Source organism: Rana temporaria, chromosome 3, assembly GCF_905171775.1.
Source record: "Rana temporaria chromosome 3, aRanTem1.1, whole genome shotgun sequence".
Taxonomy (NCBI): Eukaryota; Metazoa; Chordata; class Amphibia; order Anura; family Ranidae; genus Rana; species Rana temporaria.
In genome coordinates, this window is record NC_053491.1 from 408,597,118 (window position 1) to 408,618,894 (window position 21,777).

General features: G+C 43.4%; 1 protein-coding gene across 1 annotated transcript in view; it reads left to right on the plus strand.

The window, feature by feature from the left end:
- The window catches only part of USP39 (ubiquitin specific peptidase 39), a 35,199-nt gene extending 19,589 nt beyond the window's left edge, over nucleotides 1-15,610 (plus strand). Inside the window, exons 9-13 of the mRNA XM_040345972.1 lie at nucleotides 2,268-2,456; nucleotides 9,126-9,268; nucleotides 10,879-11,014; nucleotides 12,745-12,831; nucleotides 15,316-15,610. Of these exons, the coding sequence (XP_040201906.1) occupies nucleotides 2,268-2,456; nucleotides 9,126-9,268; nucleotides 10,879-11,014; nucleotides 12,745-12,831; nucleotides 15,316-15,363 (603 nt within the window). The 3' untranslated portion in view covers nucleotides 15,364-15,610. The remainder of the gene's footprint in view (nucleotides 1-2,267; nucleotides 2,457-9,125; nucleotides 9,269-10,878; nucleotides 11,015-12,744; nucleotides 12,832-15,315) is intronic.
- The last annotated feature ends 6,167 nt before the right edge of the window (nucleotides 15,611-21,777 follow it).

Here is a 21,777-nt window from a genome sequence, read left to right on the forward strand (position 1 = left end):
CACCAGAGTTTTAGATTTCACAGTTCTTCTCAACACAAAACGCAGCTTATGTGCTTAAATACAGTGTTTGGAAATCCGACGGACTGTTTATTGCTAATGTGACAGAACACCTCTGATTTTCACATTTAAACAGTCCGTCAGATTTACAAATACTGTATTTAAGCTCTGTTTTGTGTTGAAATAACTGCATCTCGCAATACTTATATGTGCAGCCAAGTGGAAGTCGCAGCCCCATGTACGAAAGTGGTGTCACCAGTTCCCTACTGTGACCTGAACTATCCCAATCATCAGATCCCTTTAGTGTCATTGATCGGCGGGCTGAGTGTCTAGTGAAAATCCCCCCTAAGTGCTCAGTCCATACAGATCCCCCCGATCGCCTCCTCTCTCTTCTCTGGCAAGCAGCAGGACGCCCGGTGCGGCGGCGGCAGCGGCTCCCCGTGTGGATTCCTCAAGGTGCAGCATGGAGCTCATCGCTGGGCTGTTAGGAGTCAATGACATATTGAGCTCAAGTGCCCACAAACTTCCGAGGAGCAGCCTGCATCCCCTGCGCCGGGTGGACCTCGATGGCCGCTGCTTCGATAGCTAGGCCGAAGCCGCGGCCTTTCCTATGGACCGGGAGGCCCGTGGATCGCCGTGTGTCCCGACCCGAAGGTGCTGATCCGTACGAATCCGTTGCACCCCTAGTGCCTACACACCGTCACGGTTTTATCCACTAACCTCTTTCCTTCATCATTATATTTGACAGGGAAGCCAAAATGCTCCCATACAGGGGATTTAAATGACGCGGGGCATTCAAGCTCCTCCGTTTTTTTTTAGAAAACAATCCTCGGATCAAGTGTGTGCGGTTCGGATCAATCTTTTTCGGTTCGGATCACGGATCAATGACGATCCGTTGCACCCCTAGTATTAGAGGGGAAATCTTCACTAGTTCTGGCGACAAAAAGATCCCCTCGCTTTTTCTAGGGATTGTCGCTCCCTTCCTGTTTTTGGCTATGGGTCAAGGGAAATCTTCCCAAGGGATGGCAAAAAGACATTACAGGTGTTATAAACCCTCCTTTCCTCTATCCAAAAATGTGGAGGGGGTTTTCCTTTTAGCTTTACTCTGCTAACGACGGTTAGGAGGAGTAAGGCGGCCGGTCATGTGAGCGCGGGTTGGTGCTCTAAAATTATGTATAGAACAACATTTTATTTATAAGGCATAGACACTGGAACACTTGCCATTAGCAAACTGAGACGTTTGTGTGAAAATTTTAAGAGTAACTTTAGCAGCAGGATGGATGGGCACTTGTAAGAGCTGACAGGCAGAGGAAGAGGACGGGGGAGAGCAAACGAGAGCGCTGCCGATGAGGGAGGCATGTAAACTGACCACGGTGTCAGGGCTCAACAGCCAGGATAAACCGTGTTCAGTTTACAGCGGGGAGAGCATAGCCAGGCAGGATCAGACAGGTATTTCAGGTGATACAGGGCGCCAAATTGCACAGAACAAGCACTGTACTGTATTATATGCTTTAAAGAAGTGGTCTTCAAACTCTGGCCAGATGTGTCCCTTTGCTTCCCTTTATCCTGTTCCTCTTACTGATACAAGACACTATTCCAACCACTGACACCAACAAAGGACTATATTTCTTCTCACTGATGCCAATAAGGGGGGCCTTATTCTTCCTATTGACATTATGTGTGAGGGCTGCAGGAGAGGTGGGAGGTCCGCATTAAAATGGCTTGGTTTGACACATGCATTCTTCACTCTAACCAAAGCTATAAAATAGCTTAAAGAAAGAACTTTAGACATTTTTATGTGGCTTCCACTTTCTTACAATTCTCTCCTACAATGTTGATGTATATTTCTTTGAATTTCTTTAACGAATTATGAAAAATTAGTAATCATTCTCTCCACCCCCCCCCCAATGCAATGTGCAATAGCTTCCACAAAGTCCATGTTAAAGCTAATGTTGCATGGGGAAAAAAAATCCTTTCATTAGCAACTCTTCTGATGCTGGCTTCCATTTTTTATTTATTTTTTACATTTTATTCTTTTGGTAACAAAGTCCGTTCTGGAAGACCGTTGACTGATATTGCTGCATCACAGAAATGTTCTTTTTATCTTTCTATCTCTCTCCTGTTTTACTGATGTGTGCTGTGTGTCAGTGGTAAGGATGTTGCATAGGAAGTGTTATGTGAACAGGGGCTGTTGTGACTTAATTGTTCTCTGATTGTGTGTTGTGATGAAGTTAATGGCTGTGTTAACCATTGCGTCATTGTCCTTGCAGCCAGCAGAGGAGAAAGAGCAGCTCCTGCAGAATGAGGAGTATCAGGAAACCAGGCTGGAGTCTCCTTTCATGTACCTGACTCTGGATCTCCCCACTGCACCTCTGTACAAGGATGAGAAGGAACAGCTGATCATTCCACAAGTGCCTCTCTTCAGTATCCTTGCCAAGTTCAATGGCGTCACTGAAAAGGTAAAAGATCATAAACAAGTGATACAATAGTAGAGTTCTTGATAGCGTTGGACAAGTATGTGTCCATCACATCATAAAAAAGAAAAACCCACAAGATACAGATCTCTGCACCTGTAAAGGGACAGGAAGAGTTAAAAATGGCATCCTTGCTTTCCTGTCCCTGAGGGAAGTCTCTGAGATCACCTGAAGATATTCATTCCCCACCATTTAAAGTCTAGTTAGTGGGTTCCTGACAGTTCACACCAAGGCCAGTTGGTAGTATCCTATCTCTTTGTAGAGGAATGTTTGTGGTGTACAAAGCTAAATCATTGTGACTAGAGTAATACACTGCATGTAAATCAACATTTTTTTTTCATCTCTTCACGAACGTGCTATCGCCAAATCACGGCTACAGCACGGTCACAGATTTCTGGGAGAATGTCTGTAGATCAGCAGGGATCTGTGATTGCTGGGTCCTTCGGACACGGCTTATCAGAGATTAGGGTAAAAAAGCCAATCACAGCCGCTCTTTACCATGTGACCAGCTGTGTCTCAAATCACAGCTAATCACAATGTAATCCGGGTTTGCCAGTTATCGGCAAGCTGAAAATTTGGTCTGGGCAGGAAGGGGGTGAAAGTGCCTGGTAAGCAAGTGGTTAAATAATACAGGTGCAGAAAAATACTCTGCTCCCAAGTCCTGTTGTGTACTGACAAAACACAGCATGGACTTGAATGGTGTCAGCTCTGCCTATTTTTCTTTTGCTAAACAAATTTCTGATCTCTACAACATCAAGGCTAATCGTGCTTTAGTCAAAGAGAAGAACTAGGTGGGCTAAATAGTCTCTTAGAGAAAAAACGGCAGAGGACAGTTCTCATCACCAGTTTATTTATTTTTATTTATTATAAAAAAATATTTCACTTATGAAACGGTTATAACAAAATGCTCCTAATGGTTTGTCTAACATTCCAAAAGAGAAGCAAATCAGAAACCTTCATTAGGGACTACATACACTTTAATATGTTATTTTGTTTTCAGACTCCTTTTGTGTATTCTACCCATAATTACCTTTTTTACATGGCAACGTAAAGTTTCCAGTTTGGCACATCATCACATCTTTTTGGAACAGTCTATCTGTGTTTGCCAAATTAAGACTATCCTAATATACATTGACTGGCCAGAAGTAAAATGATTTGTTAATTCATTAGAGGAGTTAATGACTACTTGGGTTATGCTGGCTCCTTTTAGGTGAGTGGACACTGGACAATAAAAGGAAGGAATCCCTGGCCAGGCATATCCTCTCAGCTCAGCTAATCCACAGTGTGCTAGTGTCTGAAGGTTATGGATGTTTGTCTATCTGAAGGTCTCCCTTTTTTTGGGACTTTTCCTATATTTCCTGCCTGTTCTTTACACCCCCTACTGGGGCAGAGGTTGGCACTTGCAGGATGATTTAAAACAGTCAGCAGTTCAAGAACAACTGTACCCTGACCCCACGTGCAAGAGCAGGGATGGCTTGTAAGAGCTGCCATTCAGTGTTGCATCTTGTGGGCAGTGACCTCCAGTGTACAGCGTACCCGGTAGCCTCACTGGCAGAGTGCTGTACAAGTCTAGAGCTGTGGTCTCCTGGAGGGAAGTCCCTGAAGGCCCTGCTGTGGTTTGGGTATGAAATGGACCAGTGAGCGCCTCTGTGTGTGGAGCTGTGGCAGTTCCCCTCACTTTTTGGAAGCTTTTGGGCAATGTTTCATTTCACTATAGAGTGCCATACAGAAGTGGCACAGGCCTGAATCGGCACAATCCTGCCTACAAATTTCTCCGACTACAGTGATGCCTACCTGTCTATGAACATCGGGTAGTGCTTAATTGTGCTGTGCGCATGCTTTTTCCACCTAACTCTGTGCCAATCAAAAAAGTGCCATTGTGCCCATTCTTGTGATACAAGGACTCGCCAGATTTTATTGACTCATAATGCTGTACATGGGTCAACATGCACTTGTTGGTAATAAAAGCCCTAGACTCCTGGTACTCGGCAAAATTCCCACAAGAAGCCACCTTATTCAAGTCTTCACCTCTGAGATGGATATATATGCTAGCAAAGTGCCACAAAATATCATTGTGCACCAATATTTATTAAAAATATGTGCCCCTGTACAAATAGAAGCATTAGCTGTCACACTCTCTCATATATACACTTGGTTCCAGAACTGGAACTAAGTGTTTCCAAGCTGATGTATAGCTTGGAAGTGCTGCTGTTCCCCCTCCCTAATCCAGCTTTCACTCCAAACACAAGATGTGCCATCACTGGAAGTGACGTAAGTGTCCTCAGTCCCCGCCTCAAAGCATTTCACCTGGATAGAGCGTCTTCAGAAAGTTGGCCTGTTTATTTAGCACATACATTTCTGTGGTATGGATATCGCTGTACACATTCCCCTTTCAACTGAGTGCCTGCTTCCCTTTTGAGGTACACAGCCCTGATTAACACTCAGCTAGCCATAGTCTTGTGCAGGCAGAGAGGTGGGGATGGGGACAGTGGGATGGGCTCCTTTATTAGGTAAGGAGATTCCCCTGCCAGATCAAAGTGATGAACCAAAAAATTAATATATTGCAGCTTACTAATCCTTAAATGTGGCGGTGACTGCATTAGTTTTATTTTTTTAGGCTAATGCGCCCCCCCTCTCTGTTTTCACCCCTTCTGTATTAGAATTCCTACACTCTGGATGAAGGAGCACAGAGGCACATTTTGGATAGCAGCATTGATAATCTGGGGTAGAGAAATGTTAATGTATCTAAATCTGCTATAGCATCTAACAACTCAAAGCCAAACTCCTTCTCAAAATGCCTGTTGCATTTGGTCTAGGTGAAATCCCTCAGCATGTTGATGGGTCCCTCGATACAGGCATGCATGAAAGTGTTGGGGGAAATGCTAGTCACCTTTGCGGTCCTATGTCCCTTTTTAACACCAGAGCTCTGCAGCGCAATCTCCTTTTAGTATAGGGCAAATGTCGGGAGTCCTTCAATTATGCCAATGTATTTGACCCCCAAGACCAGGTTGTCTGGAATAATGGATTTCCACACAGATACCAGGAAATCCTTTTAAGGTGAATTGGAAGGTCTTGACGACAGATGTCAGCCTGTTGGGTTGAGAATTTGTACTGCTCAGGAATAATCTGATCTGATCTTGGGCAGAACTTCACATTCCATCCCTGTCCATCGTGCACAATCCAGGTGTGGAGAATTAGCAGGTGGACTTCCGGGAGAATGGCTTTTCTCCTGGAGGTGTTCGCAGAGAGTTGTCTGTGGCGGGCATACCAGATGTGAATCTCTTGGCATCCAGATTCAACAACAGACTAGAGAGTGATGTTCAAATGTATATGCTCTAATAATAAAGTCCAACAGATACTAAAATCCACTCAGTGCTTCTGTGATTGGAAACAGTCAAAGCTCAGTGTGAAAATTCTCTCATACCCAAAAAAGTGAAATCGGGCAAATCTCGCAGTGTGTTACATCAAGTGCTTCAGTGCTGCTCCTCTCCCCACAGGCTGAAACCCACCAGAAGGTTATGCCTCTTCTCATACAGATCAACACACTGCACTCTGTAATTGTAGACCACTCAGCATTTCAATCATCATACTCCAAATATCCTCCATGTGAATGCCTCCTCCAAATATTATATGGAAAAAGATAAGGCTTCAATAGTGCAATAACTAGGATTGCACTGATACCGATATTAGTATCTGTGCCGATATACAAGTGTAAATGCTCCAATGCTTGACCCGATACCTGGCCAGTCAGGGATTATCGGTGGGGGGGAATTACAAGCACTGATCGCCCCTGTATAGATTTTCCTAAAGGGGGCCCCCCCTCAGCTTTCAGCTGCTTTATTGAAATCTGTACAGGGAGATTGGTTCTTGTAACTCCCTGCACCGATCATCCCTGACTGTCCTGTCTTCCTTCGGTCCCCCTCTCTGTGCTCCTTTGGTCGTCCCACCCTCCCGTATCTGTCAGGATGAAAAGCTGAGGAAGGAGCCGGTAAATATGTAATTTACCAGCCCCTTCCTTTTCTGAATGCACAGTCAGTTATGACATTCATAACTGATCAGAGTAAACGGTTTACGTTGTCTCATTTTATAAAAGGAGAGGAACCTCTGTCTCCTGTCTATCTTCAGTGCAGCAAAGGCTGCAGAGAAAAGTACTGGGGAATCTGTGTCTTCCGATATCTCACCAAAGCCCCCAACAGGGCTGATTAAAAAAAAAAAAAAATTATAACAAAAAAAAAAAACTTTTTAATAACAATTTAAAAGTAAAAATTGCAAAAATTATATATAAATTTGTAAAAGAAATGTCAAAAATGTTCTTAATCAAATTGACATTCCACTCGTCATCTGTGCCCATCAGTTGTTTTCTGTGGTCTTTTGGTGTTGCTGAGCTCACCGTTATTTATTTTTAAGGATGTTCCAAACAGTTGATTTGGCCACACCTAATGTTTTTGCCATCTCTCTGATGGGTTTGTTTTGTTTTTTCAGCCTAAGGGCTCTTTCACACGTCCGTTCCGTTAGTCCGTTTTTTGGACGTCCGTTAACGGACCACAATGCTTCCCTATGGGTTAACGTCCGTTAGCGGATGAGCATCCGCTAACGTCCGTTAGCATCCGTCTGCGTTAAGTTCCGTTTTTTTTGACGAAGAAAACCCTAAAACGGAACGGACGAAAAACGGATGATGCGTTTACCATCCAATCCGCTAACGCCGTGTGCGGCATTTGGTATGAATCCTGAGGGGGAAGTCCCCGCCGGATTTTAAATAAAAATCCGGCATGGGTTCCCCCCCTCGGGAGCATACCGGGCCCTTAGGTCTGGTATGGGTTGTAAGGAGACCCTCCTATGCCGAAAAAACGGCGTAGGGGATACCCCTACAATCCATACCAGACCCGTATCCAAAGCACGCTGGCCGGCCGGCCAGGAAAGGAGTGGGGACGAACGGGCGGCCCCCCCTCCTGAGCCGTACCGGGCTGCATGCCCTCAACATGGGGGGGTTGGGTGCTCTGGGGCAGGGGGGGCGCACTGCGGCCCCCCCACCCCAGAGCACCCTGTCCCCATGTTGATGAGGACAGGGCCCCTTCCCGACAACCCTGGCCGTTGGTTGTCGGGGTATGCGGGCGGGAGGCTTATCGGAATATGGGAGCCCCCTTTAATAAGGGGGCCCCCAGATACCAGCCCCCCACCCTAAGTGAATGGATACGGGGTACATCGTACCCCTACCCATTCACCTGGAGGCAAAAAGTTAACATTAATAAACACGACACAAGGGTTTTTAAAATAATTTATTAGTCTGCTCCGGAGGCCCCCCCCCCCCTGTCTTCTTTATTAGATTATTTATTAACGGATGGAAAAACTGACAAAAAACGGACGAAAAAACGGATCAACTGATGAAAAAAAAACTGATCTAAAAAACTGAACTGACGTGTGAAAGAGCCCTAATGATGGCTTGCTTCACTGATGGTGACAGTTCTTTGGATCTCATATTGAGAGTTGACAGCAACAGATTCCAAATGCAAATGGCACACTTGAAATGAACCCTGGACCTTTTATCTGCTCCTTGTAAATGGGAGAATGAGGGAATAACACACACCTGGCCATGAAACAGCTGAGCAGCCAATTGTCCCATTACTTTTGGTCCCTTTAAAAGTGGGAGGCACATATACAAACTGTTGTAATTCCTACACCCTTCACCTGATTTGGATATAATTGCCCTTAAATTAAATTAAAGCTGAAGTTATAGCACATCTTGTTCCATTTCAAATCCGTTGTGGTGTATAGAGCCAAAAAGATTAGACTTGTGTTGATGTCCCAATATTTATGGACCTGACTAATATATATAATGACAATAACCATGCGTAACAAATATGTTAACGCAGAGTATGCGTTTGGTATGATGGTATATTATCGACTGTTTAATATGATAAAAACCCCTGTTTCTGCTTTTTTTTTTTTTTTTTTTTTTTATATGCATTGATATATTATGACTGATTCTTATATTTTACAGACGTTTTAACATTTATTTTTTTCTTTGAGTATATCACAGGTATCCCTCTTTTGTTTGTGCTTTTCATTGCTTGCTACAAGAGGTTATGCCTTGGCAGGTGTTCCTGACTTTTTTGTGGCCAGTGTCCTGAAGGTGGCGGCATAACCCAAGTAGTCGCGATTATGAACTCCTCTGTATCCTGTAATGCACTCCAAGAAAAGGATTTTACAAGTAAACCAGAAATCCTATTTTATGAGCTGCACTGCAATACCTATTATGCTATTTTCATGTCTGCTTAACACACTGTAAATTATAAGTAACTGCAGGGCTACCACAAGGGGGAAACCTTCCTTGCTTTGCTGTACTGCAGACTTTGAATTTATATATTTGACACAAATGTAAGACTTATCCGCCTTAGGAAAAATATTCAGGGAGATCACTCATTCATATTGTAGTATGTGAAGTGCAGAATGCTGCCAAGTGGAAAATAACTATGGCAGTCATGTAGCAAGTCTGGTAATTGCATATTTTCACACATCCTAAATACAAGCTCTTTGGCTGTGCTTACTTTACATTCCTGCTTCTTTCTCAGTTCATATTATTGGTATTTCTAGAGGTGCATTTTCTTTTCTGTTCAGTGTTGTGGAAACTAACCGTGAATGACCTTTTTTGTACAGGAGTACAAGACCTATAAAGAAAACTTCTTGAAGCGATTCCAACTGACCAAGCTTCCGCCATATTTGATATTTTGCATTAAGCGCTTCACAAAGAACAACTTTTTCGTGGAGAAGAATCCGACTATTGTGAATTTCCCTATCACGTATGTACTGCAGTTCTGACTGACTGAAAGGGCTCCACTTGTCTGAGCTTCCTCCAGACAATTCTCAAATGCATGTTGAGCCCAAAAACATTTATTTTTTTATGAGTTATAAATACGTGGCGGACCTGACAGTTTTTTTTCTGTTCCATTCTGTGAAGGCTAACCATGGGTTCAGACCTGTGGTAATTTTGACAGACCTGAGCATTGGGTCCTGTAATGACAGCATCTTGCAGTTGTGCAATCAGCCTGTGCCATCACAATTAAGTAAAAAAATAAAATAAATGTATGGTGCTTATCACACAAGGAAAATAAAAATAAAAACCTGTAGACAGACTGAAATTAAAAAACCAGAGCAAAAAAAATGCTCCTGAGAGTTGCTGTGTAGCAGCTGGCTGGAGTATTTGTGGTGTGTGTGTGTGTGTGTGTGTGTGTATGTGTGTGTGTGTGTGTATATATATATATATATATATATATATATATATATATATATATATATATATATATATATATATATATATATATATATATATATATATATAATTATATTTCTCCAAAAAAAAAATTCTCAAAGAAACAAAGTGGTTTTGCACAGGGCAACCCCCATCCTCTTCTCTGGTGCTTCGCTGGGGCTCTTGACCCCTCCCTTCTCCTGGGTGCCCCCAGAGTAAGCCGCTTGCAATGGGGCACCCAAGCAGGCTCGTTCACGAGCCATGGCTCTGCGTGTCCATTCGCGCACACACAGCCGTGGCTCTCTTTCTTTCTTTCTTTCTCTCTTTCTCTCTTTCTCTTTCTCCTCCGTGGCTGTGATTGACAATGGCTTCTGCTGCTGTCTCAGCCAATGAGGAGAAAGAGAGCCGAAGCTCTCGTGCACATCGTTGGAGGAAGATCAGGTAAGTATTGGATGAACTGCTGCAAAGAGGTTGGTTTAATTTCATGCATAGAATGTTTGACAGTAGTATTCCTTAAAGCGGATGTCCGGCCAAAAAAAAAATATTAAAAGCCAGCAGCTACAAATACTGCAGCTGCTGACTTTTAATATTAGGACACTTGCTGTCCTGGAGTCCAGCGCCGTCCGCAGCAGAGGACAAGCGATCGCTCGTCACTCTGCTGCCCCCCCGCCATCCACTGTGAGGGAACCAGGAAGTGAAGCGCTCCGGCTTCACTGCCCGGTTCCCTACGGCGCATGCGCGAGTCGCGCTGGGCCCGCCGATTGGCTCCCGCTGTGTGCTGGGAGCCGAGTATTCCCAGCACACAAGGGGGGGGGGGGCGACGGGATGTGATGCAATGCCAGTCTTTTGCCCGTGAATGCTGGGCCGGAAGTGGGTGCAAATACCTGTCTTTAGACAGGTATCTGCACCCCCCTCCCCCTGAAAGGTGTCAAATGTGACACCGGAAGGGGGGAGGGTTCCAATCAGCGCGAGTTCCACTTTAGGGTGGAGCTCTGCTTTAAGCCTTTACAACCACTTTAAGAAGATACAACTGAACAATTTACCTGTTACCCCCTAAGTAAGCTGTTCTTGTATCCTAGAAACAGCCATCTTGAATTGTAATGCTCATGGTTTTCCTTTTCTTAAACCATGCTCCCCCTTTTTATTTTTTTCTTAATACAGCAATGTAGATCTGCGGGAGTACTTGGCAGAGGAAAGCCAGGCTTTGCACAAGAACACAACTTATGACCTTGTTGCAAATATAGTGCATGATGGGAAACCCAATGAAGGCTCATATCGGATCCACGTTCTTCACCATGTGAGTGTTCAGCTTGTTTTACATCTGTTTGTCTATCAATTTATATCTATCTACATATGTACTTTCAAGGAATTGAACTGCATCCTCTGAGAATAAGGTGTACACTTGACTTATGTAATTCTAACAAATGTTTTTTTTATTGATGTGAACAAAGTAGTTTGATTCTGTGGAAGAACAAAAAAAGTAGAGAAATAAGTGCGCATAAGTACTTTTTTTCTAGTTTTCGATATGATTGTGAAGATGTGTTGTTATACATCTGATATATATAGTGATATTTTAACCACTTAACGCCCGCCGCACTACAATTTACGTCCACAGAATGGCACGTACAGGCAGATGGGCGTATATATACGTCCCTGCCTTCTAGCGGGTCGGGGGTCCGATCGGGACCCCCTCTGCTGCGGGCGGCTTACCTCCGGGAGCGATCCGACTCGAGGGGACGGCTGTTCGTTTCTGTCCGCCCCCTCGTGATCGCTTCCAGACAATCCTGTGAGCCGCCGCCGTGTCACTTCCTCTGCCTGTAAAATGTAAACATAGGCAGAGGAAGTGATGCAGCTCTTATCTCGGCGGTATTTTCAAACCGACGAGATGAGAGAAGAGTCACAGTAAGTCGCACCTAACACTACATTGACACCAGTACACATAGGCACATTTAACCCCTTCCGATCACCCACCCCCCTGTCACACTGTCACTAAATGCAGTGATCATATATGTACTGATCACTGCATTTAGTGTCAGTGTGACAGCCAGTTAGTGTTAGGTCCAGGGTAGCCCCGTATCCCCCCCTAATAAAGTTTTTTAACCCCTTGATCACTGCCCTAGTTAACCTTTTCACTCCCTATTGCCAGTGTCACTAAGCGATCATTTTTCTGATCGCTGTATTAGTGTCACTGTTGCCGCTAGGAAGCTAATTTTTTTACTAAAGACATGTGGCTGAATAAATTGTGGCCTAAATGTTTGACTAAAATTTAGTTTATTCAATTTTTCTTATAACAAAAAGTAAAAAATATTGTTTTTTTTTTTCAAAAATGTGGCTCTATTTTTGTTTATAGCGCAAAAAATAAAAATCGCAGAGGCAATCAAATACCATAAAAAAAAAGCTCTATTTGTGGGAAGAAAAGGACGCAAATTTTGTTTGGGAGCCACGTCGCACGACCGCGCAATTGTCTGTTAAAGCGACGCAGTGCCGAATTGTAAAAAAACGCCTGTGGGCATTTAGCAGCATATTTGTCCGGGGCTTAAGTGGTTAAAAGCCTGTAATAAACAATGTTCTATGAATTCAGTGGTTCTAAAGCCATATCGTTTTTTTATTTTTTTTATTATTAAATACATTCTATGCATTTACTGCTCAAAAACTCCACTGCCCAAAACTGCTGATAACAGCCTATGTGTGCATGGACACATAGGATAACATGATGGAGAGTTTATTGACTGTAGAAAAAAACGTCTACTGCCAAAAACAGCTGCTGTAAAAACATCCAGTGTGTATGAGGCCTAATGGTTGTGTGTTGAGTTATTTTGAGGGGACAGAAATTGTACACTTTTTTTATACAGGTTGTACACTCACTACTTTGTAGCAAAGTGTAATTTCTTCAGTGTTGAAAAGATATAATACAATATTTACAAAAATGTGAGGGGTGTACTCACTTTTGTGAGATATTGTATGTAATAGGATGCTGAAAACGATGTGCTTTGTTGACCGTTTTCATTCATTTTGTTTTGTGTACAGGGCACTGGAAAATGGTATGAGCTGCAAGATCTGCAAGTCAGTGACATTTTACCCCAGATGATCACCCTCTCAGAAGCCTATATTCAGGTATATTCTGCAGTATTGTCTTCTGTCTGTCCAATGTATTTCCTTGTTAACTAGCGCACTCTGCATACAGACCATTCCAATCATCCGCTGATATTTACACAGGTAAAATTGTGAAATGCGTCTGAAGAGCCCATTCCCAGAATGAGCAATGACTTTGGAATGAGGATGGCTTCTGAAGGCTCAGTACTTCAGTTCACTCTAAATGTATTTCTGAAGGTTTTAGGCAATACATAGAACAAAAAGTAAATAACTGTGTAATACTTCTCACTGAAGCAGTCTAGGAATGATATGCTGTTTTCAGAGAATGCTCCCCCCCTCTTTTTTTTTTTTTTTTTTTTTTTTTTAAGTGGTTCATGTTTTTGTCCTTTTTGTGAAAGAAGGTTAAAAAGTGTGTGTTTATCTGCATAGGTAGGTGAGCTTGCATCTTCTCGTATGTCTTGGCCCGTGCCATTCTCATCTTGGAGCATAATATTGTCTTGTTGTAAATACCAATCAGATGTTGCTCCACACTGGTTGATGCAAGTAAGGCCGGCCATACACTGCTGATTTTTTTTTTTCCTGCAATGACGGGTTGCAGGGAAGAAATTCTCATGATTCCCTTCGGCACAGACAGTGACAGAGGAAACCCTCCTGCCAAGCAATTGTCTAGACCGTGAATACTGCTAGTGACTATAGCAGCTGCTATTGATAATCGTAAGAGAATCCAGCAGGCTGGTTGCACCCAAGTTGATCGATGGGTCAACTTGGTACATTCAACCTGCCCATTGACGGTTTGAATCTCGGCTGGCACTTGCTGAACCGGCCAAGATTCAAACTGTGTATCAACACGCTGCTCTGGTGTGTTGCTTTACATTACTGAACACATTATGTAGTATTTCTCACATTATTGGGCATCGCAACACCAAGAAATTCAGATGTTCCACAATGCAGAGATGCTTGTGTTGCACTGCAATGCTCATGTGTTGGTGTGCTGTTATTTTAATGCACAGATGAAAAACCAGCCTTGGTAATTTGGTAAAAAAAAAAAATGAACAAACTGACAAATAATGCACAGGAATTGAAATACTGCACGTGTTGGGCTTTTAATATACCGCGTGTCTGTATGCCTGCTTTGTGTAAAATATGATAGTCAGACCATTTTTTACTGACCAAACAAATATATAGTGTGTGTATGTATGTTCCAAATAATGGCAGTCCAACATCACTAACCAGGTCAATCACTGTTTTTGGTATAAATCATATTTCTACATGGCAAATTAATTTACTACTAGGTGTAGTAAAGTACCGTATATACTCGAGTACAAGTCAACCCAAATATAAGCCGAGGCACCTAATTTTACCACAAAAAACTGGGAAAACGTATTGACTCGAGTATAAGCCTAGTGTCCATCTGCATGCCTCACTGTGCCGTGCCTCACTGTGTCCATTACTAGACTGACATTTAACATGGGAGTCTATGGAAGGGGTGCCCGGCTTTGAAAAATCGTCCGTAGATCCCCCCAGACAACAAACTTTGCACACTTGTAGAGGAGAAATGGGGTTACCTACCACTGGGGTACCGTGTCCCCAAAGTCACCGGAGAAATTACTGTTTAACATGGGAGGGGTGTCCGGCTTTGAAAAATCGGTGCTCCCCGGCCGTAGGTCCCCCCAGACAGCAAGCTTTGCACACTTGTAGAGGCAAAGTGGAGCTACATGTGTGCCAAGTTTACGGCCGGCTGGTACCGGGTCCCCAAAGTCCAAAAGATCAGGCGCAAAAAAGGTGACTCGCGTATAAGCCGAGGGGGGCATTTTCAGCACAAAAAAATTTGCTGAAAAACCCGGCTTATACTCGAGTATATACGGTAATGGAAAACCAACAGTCATGACATGCATGCTGCTGACTGTGATTGAATCATTAATTGAAAGGGCCGTGTTTAAAATAATAGCTGGTGTGGAGATCAATTAGTGAGGTCAGTCTGTGAAAAAACAGGTGTCCCTTATTTAAGAACGAAGGCAGCAAATGTTGTACATGCTGGGTATAGTGCATTTCTCTCTGAAAATCTGAGTAAAATGGGTCGTTCCAGACATTGTTCAGAAGAACCATGTACTTTGATTAAATATTTGTTGGAGAGCGGAAAAAAATATAAAGATGTGCAGAAACTGATAGGCTGCTCAGCTAAAATGATCTCCAATGCTTTAAAATGGCAACCAAAACCAGACAGACATGGACGAAAATGGAAAACTACCAAAGACTCGGCCAATGATCAGCTCCATGTTGATGAAAGAAGGTCTAACGTTACCTGTGAGTAATGGAACACCTAGAAGATGCCTATGTGAAGCATAGCTATCAGCAAGCAGCCCCCGCAAAGTCCCATTGTGCTGAAGAGGTTACGATTTTCCAAAGAACACACTGACTGACCTAAAGAGAAATGGCGCAACATTTTGTGGAGTGATGACAGCAAGATTGTGTATTTTTCATATCTATTATTTATTTTGTTTACAGATTTGGAAGAGACGTGATGACGGTGAGCAGAATCAGGAGGGCGCATGAGGAACATTTGGTCTTCTGGAAAGAGAACTTGGGAGTACTGGGGAGGGAAACGTTGTGGTTGAAGTGTAAATATTTACTGGAAAGTAGGACTGGTCGGCCCGTAGAAGATGCATTACATGTTGAAGAGCATGAACAACCTTCTCTTGCCATGATGCAACCTCTCTGCAAAATGACAGTCTAATACTCCATTTCCAGGAGTTTTGTGAATTTGTATATTTTTATATTAAATCTATGAAGGAAGGTTAAAGGCTTCAGCTTGTTTAATATACATTAAATCCATTTTCCCTAAACCTTCTACCCTTTTGTGATTTCTGTTAAAGTACTTGTTACTCCAATCACTGAAACTTCATATACAGTTGGGGGGGGGGGGGGGATTTTGTACATTTGCCCACTGACAAAGAAATGATCAGTCTATAATTTTAATGATGGGTTTATTTTAACAGCGAGAGACAAAATAACAAAAATATCCCGGGGGGAAAAAAAAAAGTTATAAATTGATTTGCTTTTTAAATGAGTGACATAAGTATTTGATCCCCCTATCAATCAGCAACATTTCTGGCTCCCAGGTGTCATCTATACAGGTAAAAAGCTGAGATTAGGAGCACTTAAGGGAGTGCTCCTAATCTCAGCTTGTTACCTGTATAAAAGACACCTGTCCACGAAAGCAATCAGATTCCAAGCTCTCCACCACGGCCAATACCAAAGAGCTGTCCAAGGATGTCCGGGACAAGATTGTAGACCTACACAAGGCTGGAATGGGCTACAAGCACAAGCAGCTTGGGGAGAAGGTGACAACAGTTGGTGCGATTATTCGCGAATTAAAAACACAAACTAACTGCCAATCTCCCTTGGTCTGGGGCTCCATTCAAGATCTCACATTTTGGAGATCATGAGAATGGCTTAGAACTACACAGAAGAATCTTGTCAATGATCTCAAGGCAGCTGGTACCATAGCCACCAAGAAAACAATTGGTAACCTACTACGCTGTGAAGGACTGCTAGTAAGTATCATAAAAACAGGTGCAGGGGGAGACCAGGGCCAAGGAGGGTTAAAGCTTCTGGAAGCACCTGTACACCTCTAATAGGGGGATGATTGATGTCAGAAATCACAAGGTTCACAACATCAACTGTTCATACTGTAAGATGTCATAACTTCAGTTCTGAATTTTTATTCTGTCGTATGAACATTTTCGCGACTTTAGTAAACTCATCAGATTCGATCTGAGATTAGCATGCAACAAAAAAAAGACGATAATTCGTCCAATAATCTTATCTTGTGTACCTGGCACTTATGACCATATGTTAGAGGAGCCTGGCAACAATAAATTCCTTTTTTTTTTTCTAACCATTTATGACCATTGGGTCCAGTGATGTATTTAATGTATCGAACACCCAATGTCCCAGTAATGAATTGCCACTATGTCACCCCTGTTTTGGGGATCAGCAATTCTATGGCCCCTTCCACACGGGGCGGATCTGTTGATCAATCTCCATTGATCTCCGCTGAACCGGCGGATGACGGGTCTCCCTCTGCTCACTTAGCGGGGAGGGGCTTGTCGAGCACTGCTGTCTCCTATGGAGAGATCGGACGAAAACGGACACCATGTTTGTTTTAATTTAGATCTCTCCCGATCCTCCATGGATGGATGGGGACGTATCGCCATCCGTCTGAGTTTAGCGGATCGGATGTCAACGGACATGTCACCGCTGACATCAGACGCTCCATAGAGAAGCATGGAGCGGCTGTTCAGGTCCACTGGAAAAACTGAGAGGAGGACTGTCCCGTGTAAAAGGGGCCTAATGCTAAAAGGTAAATGAGCACAAGTGGGACAGAGGATCTTGTTTAAATATACAATGGGGGTGGGCTAGTATTATCCTAAAAGCTGAACATGGGAAACTACAGAATGTCTGGAACTAACCAATCAATTGTGAAACCGTCAATGAAACATGTTAAAGCAGAACTCTTGCTTTTATTCCTGTCTATCCAGTGCTGAGATTTGTCCTGCTAGCCAGGTGACCTGACAGTTTTTTTTCTACTGCAAGTAAGTGGTAACATGTATTTGTCTTCATACTGTATACTCAATAAAAGTTGCTTCAGAGTTTAGTAAATGAGGGAAAGCTTAAAGCGGTGGTTCACCCTAAAAAACAAGTTTCTACCATGAAATCCAGCATACTAGCGTGAGCTACAGTATGCCTTTATTTTATTTTTTTGCGCCGTACTCACAGTTTAATCCCGTAGTTACGTTTCAGACTCCCCGTGGGGAATAGGCATTCCTATGCAGAGGGGAACATGATTGACGGCCGGCTATGGCGCGTCACGCTTCCCGAAAATAGCCGGAGTAGGACTCGGCTCTTCACTGCACTATACGGCGCCTGCGCACAGACTAGGAGCTGACTGCGCAGGCGCCGTGAAGAGCCAAGTCCTATTTCGGCTATTTTCGGGAAGCGTGACGTGCCATAGCCGGCCGTCAATCATGTTCCCCTCTGCATAGCAACGCCTACTCCTCGCGGGGAGTCTGAAACTTAACTACGGGATTAAACTGTGAGTACGGCGCAAAAAAATAAAATAAAGGCATACTGTAGCTTGCGCTAGTATGCTGGATGGCATGGTAGAAAAAAAAAATTTCATCCTGGAGTTGTGTGCTTGCGGGACAGGAAAAAAAGTCCTGCAAGCAGCATCTTTGGGGTGGTGCAGGAGCGGTGTGCACACCGCTTCTCCACCGCCCCTACCCATTGAAATGAATAGGCAGTGCTGCCGCGCCGCAAAACAGGTGCTATTAACCCTTTTCTTGGCTGCTAGTGGAGCGTTTTTAACAGCGGCGCTTTACCACTAACGCACCCGCCACTTCAATACGAAAGTGGCCTTACTAAGCTCTGGAGCAACTGCACTTTGCAAAGTGCACATTGTATTTGCCTTTAGTAAATCAACCCCATGGTATATTAGTTCCAGGTCAGTGATTTCAATGTTTTGAACCATGTGGGTTGGTAGACAGCTATCATTTTTCAAGGGGTATTCAGCAATGGCAGCCGGTGGGTTTGTCTCTAGGTTTACTCTAATTTAGCTTCATAAAGCAGAAAGGATAAGAGGTCTGCAGGCTGCCCAACACCTACTCACAAATGTGAGTCCTGTGATGCACAGGTGTAGAAAGCTTTGTAAACCCATGTAAAAATGGCCATGAATGACAAAACCTTCAATGTGTTTGGCAGCCCTTGCTCTAGTTTGTAACTAAAGTGTATGTAAACCAGAGCTGAAACCAGGGGGGCGGGCATCTGCCATGGGTGTCACATTGAGAGGGGCACTGCTGCTGGCAGGAGTAGTGACCACGGCATCACTACTCCTGTCAGCTCAGTCCTGGGAGCGAGAAGGAGAGAGTTGGGAAGAAGTGCGGGCTGTGCCTAGCTGTCAATGACCCCTCGTGTGTCTGTCTGCCTGAAATATTCAGGTGTTACAGCCATCGGCTCAGTTTCCCCCTTCTTAACTCTTTTTACCTCTGTGCTTGCAGTGAGAGCTCTGCATGGAGGACACATTTGATGGGGAAGAGGGAGGGTTAGGTCACAGTACATATGGTCACTATAGCAGCTTTCCACATCTTCATGCACATGATATCGCTAACAACCTAATGACAATAATAATAGATAAGTGCAGTAGCATATCCTAAATCCCTGGTGGTTGCCCAAGGTCCCTGTTGCTGCAAGCATCAACGCCACAGCAGAATCTCACCCGGCCACTTACCACCTCGACCGGCCTCTTCCACATGGGGTGAAATGCACTTTGCTCAGTAGGGGGCGTGTCTGTCTGCTGATCCTGATCCCCTTGCTCATCGAACCAGAGCAGGAAGATGGCAGGTCTGGGTCCGCTCAGTTTATGCAGAGTGGACACGGAGACATCCCACTCTGCTCTATGGGCAGCTGAGAGTAAACAGACCGTTTGTCCATGTACACCCAACTGCCCTCCAATCCCATCCACCTAGACAGAAGGGGCACTTTTTAGTAGACTGGTTTGGTTTGGAGATAGGTGGGTGTAAAAGGACACAAGTTTGTTTACATCAGCCGGTCCATAGGTGTGAATGAAGGGTCCGATCAGGTCTGCCTGAAAAACTGGCAGGCAGACCTGATTGCACCCTTTGTGTGAAAGGGGCCTTAGTAAATTTCAGAGCCAAGGAATGCTACCCCCATAGTTGCCAAGTGTCCCAGAACAGTCCCATTTTAGACCACTGTCCTGCAGTGGCTTTATCCTGACCTACTGTATATTCCAGAATCCAAGACGTGGGAATGGCTGCAGTACTGTTCATGCCTGGGCAATTTAAAGAATAATTCCGGGTATAGTTACATTGTTCCTGCTCAGACCAATGTAACTATATACTGTACCATACCTGACTGATGCTCCTGAGGCTGCAATAAAAGGAACTGGGGAACCTGTCTTTCGAAAGTGAGGCATCGGAGGTCTTTTTAGACCCCTACTATTTCACCAAAGCCCCCCAACAGGGCTCCTGTCTTTTGTGAACTATGCCATTTTATTATTGTTAAATTATGAGATACTTTTGTTATTATTCTATTTACTGTTATTACTATGCTTATGTACCATTGATATTCATTTTGTATGTATGTTTACATTGTAATATTCAATAAATTCTCATGTTCACCTACAGTGCCTTGTGAAAGTATTCGGCCCCCTTGAACTTTGCGACCTTTTGCCACATTTCAGGCTTCAAACATAAACATATAAAACTGTATTTTTTTTTTTTTTTTGAAGAATCAACAACAAGTGGGACACAATCATGAAGTGGAACGAAATTTATTGGATATTTCAAACTTTTTTAACAAATAAAAAACGGAAAAATTGGGCGTGCAAAATTATTCAGCCCCTTTACTTTCAGTGCAGCAAACTCTCTCCAGAAGTTCAGTGAGGATCTCTGAATGATCCAATGTTGACCTAAATGACTAATGATAATAAATAGAATCCACCTGTGTGTAATCAAGTCTCTGTATAAATGCATCTGCACTGTGATCGTCTCAGAGGTCCGTTTAAAGCGCAGAGAGCATCATGAAGAACAAGGAACACACCAGGCAGGTCCTAGATACTGTTTTGGAGAAGTTTAAAGCCGGATTTGGATACAAAAAGATTTCCTAAGCTTTAAACATCCCAAGGAGCACTGTGCAAGCGATAATATTGAAATAGGAGTATCAGACCACTGCAAATCTACAAAGACCTGGCCGTCCCTCTAAACTTTCAGCTCATACAAGGAGAAGACTGATCAGAGATGCAGCCAAGAGGCCCATGATCACTCTGGATTACTGCAGAGATCTACAGCTGAGGTGGGAGACTCTGTCCATAGGACAACAATCAGTCGTATACTGCACAAATCTGGCCTTTATGGAAGAGTGGCAAGAAGAAAGCCATTTCTTAAAGATATCCATAAAAAGTGTTGTTTAAAGTTTGCCACAAGCCACCTGGGAGACACACCAAACATGTGGAAGAAGGTGCTCTGGTCAGGTGAAACCAAAATCAAACTTTTTGGCAATAATGCAAAACGTTATGTTTGGCGTAAAAGCAACACAGCTCATCACCCTGAACACACCATCCCCACTGTCAAACATGGTGGTGGAAGCATCACGGTTTGGGCCTGATCTTCTTCAGCAGGGACAGGGAAGATGGTTAAAATTGATGGGAAGATGGATGGAGCCAAATACAGGACCATTCTGGAAGAAAACCTGATGGAGTCTGCAAAAGACCTGAGACTGGGACGGAGATTTGTCTTCCAACAAGACAATGATCCAAAACATAAAGCAAAATCTACAATGGAATGGTTCACAAATAAACATATCCAGGTGTTAGAATGGCCAAGTCAAAGTCCAGACCTGAATCCAATCGAGAATCTGTGGAAAGAACTGAAAACTGCTGTTCACAAACGCTCTCCATCCAACCTCACTGAGCTCGAGCTGTTTTGCAAGGAGGAATGGGCAAAAATTTCAGTCTCTCGATGTGCAAAACTGATAGACATACCCCAAGCGACTTACAGCTGTAATCGCAGCAAATGGTGGCGCTACAAAGTATTAACTTAAGGGGGCTGAATAATTTTGCATGCCCAATTTTTCAGTTTTTTATTTGTTAAAGTTTGAAATATCCAATAAATTTCGTTCCACTTCATAATTGTGTCCCACTTGTTGATTCTTCAAAAAAAAAAATACAGTTTTATATCTTTATGTTTGAAGCCTGAAATGTTGCAAAGTTCAAGGGGGCCGAATACTTTCGCAAGGCACTGTATCTACGCTTTCATTACCACATGCATAATGTAAAGTCCCTCCCTTTTTGCTTTTTATCTTTTGATTCAATAGGGATGGAAATACATGACCTTACAGGCCATGGCTTCCTCAAAGTCCCAAAACAAACCTCTCCATTTCAAACACAATTAG